The sequence below is a fragment of the Berghia stephanieae genome, chromosome 4 (assembly GCF_034508935.2).
Source record: "Berghia stephanieae isolate SIO BIC M18660-M18661 chromosome 4, UCSD_Bste_1.3, whole genome shotgun sequence".
NCBI classification, from domain to species: domain Eukaryota; kingdom Metazoa; phylum Mollusca; class Gastropoda; order Nudibranchia; family Aeolidiidae; genus Berghia; species Berghia stephanieae.
This window is the reverse complement of record NC_088363.1, coordinates 19164029-19170848: the sequence shown is the minus strand read 5'-3', so window position 1 is coordinate 19170848 and position 6820 is coordinate 19164029. Positions and strand designations below refer to the sequence as shown.

The following is a 6820-nucleotide window of genomic DNA, read 5'->3' as shown; positions in this document are numbered from 1 at the left end:
ACGATATGTAGCTATAAGCGACCAATACAATTTTATGTATTTTAACTTTTAAGTAATTTTAATTATCTGCAAGCTCTCTGTTTACTGTTGTATTTGTGTACATTAACAGTTGTTTCAAAAGAAACTCATAAAAGGCTACAAATTAACAAACGTGAATAGCGATTAATAATCAAATTGTACACATTTTTTATCGTATTTTTATCGTGTCCAATATATATTTGATTTAACTTTAATCATTCGTGTTACCACAAAAGGTTATAGACACACTATGTTTTAAATTGCATCTTTTGCCACTGTCTTAGCTGTGTTGTTTAAGGAAGTAAACGATAGAGATTTGGACCCTTTTTTCATTAGCTACGTAATTCAAAATAGCTTTTTCAGCCTGATAGGTAATTTTCAAATATTAAAAAAACAGCACATTACAACATGATGATACTAATTTATTTATTTCTTAGATAATTAAACTGTGGCTCTTGGTGGACATTTCTATAGATAGGTCCAAAGAACTAGAATTTGAGAGTAAATAACTCAATGCAAACTAACTAGTTTCAAATGAGGGTATACCCAGTTTCGCTGTTGGGTCCGATAGAACTGACGAAAAGTAATACTTTGCAATAAGGCAGGCAACCATTCAAATGACAGTTGGCGATAGCTATTGTCTTTTTAACAATACAGAAACTGAAATACACTCCAGCGCTGTAAGTCTCGTGGCTTTGAAGGTCAATTTCTCTTAAGGTACTTTCGCGCTCTTCTCTTTTCTTCAATAGTTTGCCAATGATGACATAGAACCTTTCCAGTTCTCATTACGTCACGCCATGACCATGGCAATCCTGTCCAGCATCAAAGATGGCGGCCTGGGTCCGAACGGAAAAACTCAAGTCTTTGTGGATGATTTCATCGGCATGGGTGATTTAACAGACGACGAGAAGGAAAAGGTAATTATTTTGTTTTTAAAAAATGATATTGGAGATGTACAAGTGAAGGGAGAGAACGTTGTGAAAAAACAAAAATATAAGTTATTCATGTTGTTATCTCCCTTCATGAGAAAAAGTTCTTAACCATTAATATGTGCCGAGTCCCCTCGTTTATTTGTCTGGCACTCTTTTCATAATTAAACTATTAAATTATCTTCTAGTTGCTCTCAAACTCTGATTTCTGATAATAACAACAAGCGTACTATCATGTTTGTTGTTGTTAGTCTACAGGCTAGGTTTATAATAACCAGATGTTACTGATATGTTTGGGTTTTACGGCGAAAACGACCCCTATGAAACGTAACGCATTCAACAAACTCTATTACTTATTCAATAATTGACTTTCCTATCCTTATGAAACGTAACGCATTCAACAAACTCTATTACTTATTCAATAATTGACTTTACTATCCTTATGAAACGTAACGCATTCAACAAACTCTATTACTTATTCAATAATTGACTTTACTATCATTATGAAACGTAACGCATTCAACAATCTCTATTACTTATTCAATAATTGACTTGACTATCCTTATGAAACGTAACGCATTAAACAAGCTCTAATACTTATTCAATAATTGACTTTAAAAGCTGAACTAAGTTACTTAATACTTAATATGCTAAATGTTTCCTGTAGCTTGTTCTGACTGCATTTTAGCATTTTAATGATGATTCCATTTTAAAATGTAAAATAGTTGTGAGAGTTAGGGGTAATCGAATGATTAAACAATATCTCAACCGACTCCACCTTCCTAGAGCTTTAAAAAACTAGAGCTTTTGTATAGCGCAGTATCCACTAAATGTGCTCAAAGCGCTTTACAAACGGCCCCCGGCCAACAGCTACGCTTAACATATAGAATGTTACACGGCGCCTGTTAGGCGATATTACTATTTTTCGGACACAGACAACGCGTTTAACGGCAGGTACTCATTTTACACCTGAGTACGGTGAGAAAACGTGAGTAAAGAGTCTTTTCCAATCATTCAACTATGCGCTGAGCGAGGCTCGAACCCAGGACCTTCCGATCCGAAAGCGAGTGTCATACAGCAAGACCACATAGCTTAACACTATCGACTGACCCATCTTCATGTTCTGACGTTTGGCATTCTCTTCTATTTACAGTTGCTTCCCTGATAAACTCAGATATTAAATTACTATTTTTGAGCCTCCAAGAATGTTTTTTTGTAAAGACACTAAAGACAAATTCCGAAATGATTCTATTACTAATTACAGGTTAGTGGTGATGATCGATTGTTTACATCGGCAATGGCGGCTAATGCATTGATCTCCACTTGGTCCTCACCAACATTTAAACCCGATGGCCTTCTACAATTTCATAAAGGTACGGTGGAAGAGAAGGAATATGATGATGATAAGGATATCTTAGGTGTTATTTCATGTAATATTAGGGTATGGAACCATGATATGTGATTCTGGTATTCCTGCCTTCAGAATTCGGGGCGAGATTCTAATATTAGCATGGCCTTTAGAACACTTGCATTGGGAATGTTTTGAAATTCAAAATTCAGGACTGTAAGAATCTTTTCTCTGTATCTCCCTCACAATTCTAATGTTGAAAAACATGACATACCACTTCAAAATGGTATTATGTTGGGCTGATTTAGATTTAAAAATTGACTCTATAGTCCAAAATATGAGACATAAATATGTGTTAAATATTTATGATTTATAAAGGGGAATTACTATAATCATGACAAAAACACTCGAACCTGAGACCTCGGGAGTTTAAATCGATCGATATTTGAAGAACGAGTTTTCTGGCCAAATTTTCAAATAAGTGTTTTTCCAAAGTACTGCATTTAACTGGTCAATCTCAATTCAAATCCTCATCCAGAGACACCTGATTCTGTTCGTATCGCCATCAACAGTCTTGTCAACTACATTAGTAAAGCTGTCCTTGACCCCAAGACTTCATTGACGAATTCCTATGTTAGTGAAAAGGTCAAGGGTTGCAAGGTATGACACCATATGAATATACCATTGTTATAATATACTATTCACACATGTACATAGCATCAATTTATCTTCTCATTTCAGATTTACTCATTATCCCAATGATTCTTTATCTTCTATTTAAAACGTATCATGTCTTATAATAAAGGTTTCTTAGGTCAAAGGAATTTAAATACTTGACTTGACTTAGATGCCTTTCGCGTCTCGACCGAAAGATCGGGTCGCCTTGGCTGTTTCCAGTATTTCCTGTGTGAGGTGTCTCCAATATTGCCGGTCCTCTGCTAGGGTTCTCAGATTTTCAAGGTCCCCTGCCGTTATGAGACTAATGCTTTGTCCAAGTGTTGTGAGGTTTTTGTTTAGGATCACAGGGAGTGTTGTGATCGGTCTTCCTCTGAAAAGGTTCCCGTGTTTTTGGACATATCCCGACATGGCTTGGTTAGCTGGTATGATTTTGTCCCTGCGTAGTATGTGACCGAAAAGTTTCCATCGTTGTTGTAAAATGTCAAGGGAGATTGGTCTTTCTTTTGTGATCTTATAGAGTGATTCATTTGAGATCTTTTTTGGGTATTTGATGTTCAGTACCCTTCTTAGCTGTGTGCGATGGAAGGCATCCAGATGTTCTTCTTCGGATTTTGTCAACGCCCAAGTGCCGCAGTTATACAGAAGTACCGGTTTTACAAGAGCATGGTACAGTTTCAATTTAAATACCCGGTGAAAATAGAAAGGTTTAGGTAAAAAATTCACAGAAATGATATGATCATAATTATAATCAACATCATAAGCAATCTAAAATATCAATATAAAACAGTCATCAATTTCATATATTAAGTTATGGAGTTCTCGCCTCATTACATTATAGAAGTGGTTGATACTTTTGGAGTTTTTAGTTATAAATTTCAAACTGTTCCACGTATTAACTGCCCTTACAATAAACATTCTGCTGTATGCTTGTAGCAGAATGTGTTATAAAATGATGTATTTGTCACCACTGGTAATCTTACATTGGAGTACTTAGAAAGTGTATTGTCGTAAATTGATCAAAAATATGACACCATTTTGTATAACTGGGTGAATGCTGTTATTCCGAAACTCGTTAAGTCGATTTTTCTACTTTTTTAGATTTTCCATCCATGAGATAAATTGAAATGTAAACTTTATTTTAAGCATCGATAGGCACAATATTTTCCTTAGATTTTTGTGAATTTGGAGTTTAAATATGATAAAATAATAGACCGAATGAAAACTTTCAGGGGAAATAATCCTCAATATCTCAAAATGGGAAAATCGGAATTAAGGAGTTTTGGAAAACCACTCTTCCTGTAAAAGGTCACCCACCTTCTTGATATAGAGGTGGGAGGGATAAACATTCTATCATTTTCTCGTAAGTCACATGTTCAAAAGCTTTGTTGCCCGTCTTTGGGCATATTCTAAAACAATTGACTGCTATTATCATCTTGCCTTTTCAAAAAGCATTGGTGATTTTTTACAGAAGCAAAAAGCAGGTAGATGTAATGCATACTTTAAGGGAAACGATGACAATATAGGACAACGAAAAAGAAAATAATAATGATAGAAAAATAAGATCAATGCTATTTTTTGAATGATATAATGTTTGTGAGAGCAACTTGTTGCCTCAGCGTTATGTTAATATCTTTTCATCATCTCCAGACGTTGACTTCTTGGTACCCCTTTAATCAAGTAACAAGCACCGAAACCGGCGAATATGTGCACCCTAAAAGAGCCAGCGAATCTCTACGATTCGGTGTTGAAGGATACATACCCAAAGAAGAGTACAAAAAAGAAATGGAAAAGACCAGATTTGGGATCAAACTTCCAACCGTGGCAGAGATGAACGACATCAATGATCCAACTTCCGTCTTCCGATATTGGAGGTCGGACCCACTAACAAGAAGTGCCTGTCTTCTGGCCATTTCTCAGGCCGCTGATCTGAAAGTGGATGAAAGTATTACAGGCTAGACTAGGAAAAGCTAGGTTAATAGAAATTTACCGAATGGACCGGCAGATATAATCCTTGTCACCAAATCTAGGTTCAAATGAACTTCTCAGTTTAAACGATTTGGCAGGTTAATACATTATAAGCTTTGTTAGTTTTTGTGATCCTGTGATATGACATTCCGGTCGGTTGTTGGTTTGAGTCTCGTTTAGTGTGGTTCAAAGTTGAGTCTATTGTAAAAAGGCTCTCTACTCACATTCATTCATCGAACTTGTGTGTACATGGAGTACCTGACCGAGAAAAGTGTTGTCTCCATAAAAAAACAAGAATGTATTAATGCCATACAGGCCTCTTGTCTCGTCCAACATGGTAAGTGTTCTGTTGGCTTGGAAAGCAGTTTGAACACAATTAGCGGATATTTCGCTATACAAAAGCTCAAGTCCTATTTTTAAAATATTTCTTGTAACCAAATCAAAGCTCAAAAGTACTGCGTATCTTAAAAATTTGGCATGTTAATGTATTTTAAAAATTCATTTTTCCGCGGTGTCCGCGAGCTTTTAAGCTCAATGATCAACCGTAATGATCAGACGTAAAAAAATGATAGATGATATTGGTTCAAACGGGATAGACAATAATGATATGTAGAGAGTTAAGTTCAGTTTGCTAAATTAAGATGAATTTTCGTGTGTTCTAATATGTAAGACACTGCATTAAAATTTCATCTAACTTATATTTTGCTCTAAAAATCAAGGCACAATTGTGTGATGTATGAATTTTCAGATGAAATTCTGAAAAATTGTGTAAGAGACAGTGTCAAACAAAGCTGAAAAAATATACAAGAAAACAATCATCTAAAAACCCTTAACCTGCCTCGACTGGGGAGACAAAGCAGAAAAAAATACAAGAAAAATATCTTCCCTGACACAGTGGTATACACAACTTTTCAAATATTTATCTTACACCAATGCCTTCTTACTAATTTGTTACTACGGATTTTGAGGAAAGAGGAGTAATTCTTTTAAAATATCCTAATACAATAAAGATTTTTAAAAACACGAGAATTTGATTAATTGGTTTAAAAACAAATGAAATAAATGTTCAGCTGTAATAGTAATCGATAATGCCTTAGTAAATCATCGTAACTCAAGCATAGAATTTTAGCTTTAAACTTTTCTTTTATCTTAATAAATTAACATATCTGAAATTTATCATTCTAAGCAAAAACAAACAAACTATGCCTTGGAAAATATACAAACTGAAATGAATTTTTCAATTTAAGACAACGTTAGGAGCTTGGAGGGGGGGGGGACACACTAAGAAAATCACACGGAAAATTAGTCTCAAACACATAATATTGATTTCGATCCGCCGCAGACTAAACATCGTATTTTTTATTCAAATATTGAAATTCCAGTTATTACAATCTTCGTTATCATCATCATCATCATCATCATCATCATCATCATCATCATCATCATCATCATCATCATATCAATTTAGAAAAAGCAAGACACAAACAGCAAAAATACAAACCTATTCAAATAGCATATTACCCTGGCAAGCTCATCTTTCAACACGCTCAATTTTGCTATTATGTGGGGATGCTGAAAAATAAATTAAACGAAACAAAGTCCCAGGTTTTAGAGCTTTTGCCAAGACGAGGGTCATTTAAATCAATCGATATTTGAAGGACGAGTTTTCTTGTCAAATATTTACAGAGTTACTAGTTAATGCCTAATTATGGAAAATGATATACCTACTGACTGGGTTTTTACACAAAGAAAAACTACAGTTTTAATTTGTTTTAGAAATGTTGAAGAAGGTGTCTCTTGTTGTAGAGGGTATGCCGACGTGTACATAAATGGAGAACTGAATATCGAACGCAATTGTGGGCTTGTTTTAGCATTGTTGTAA

At 34.9% G+C, this 6820-nt stretch overlaps 1 protein-coding gene across 1 annotated transcript in view; it reads left to right on the top strand.

Moving 5' to 3' along the window:
* LOC144971714 (uncharacterized) overlaps positions 1-5070 on the top strand; it is a 30461-nt gene extending 25391 nt beyond the window's left edge. The window contains exons 9-12 of the mRNA XM_078912790.1: positions 768-935; positions 2212-2320; positions 2834-2955; positions 4621-5070. Of these exons, the coding sequence (XP_078768916.1) occupies positions 768-935; positions 2212-2320; positions 2834-2955; positions 4621-4929 (708 nt within the window). The 3' untranslated portion in view covers positions 4930-5070. The remainder of the gene's footprint in view (positions 1-767; positions 936-2211; positions 2321-2833; positions 2956-4620) is intronic.
* Positions 5071-6820: the final 1750 nt, after the last annotated feature.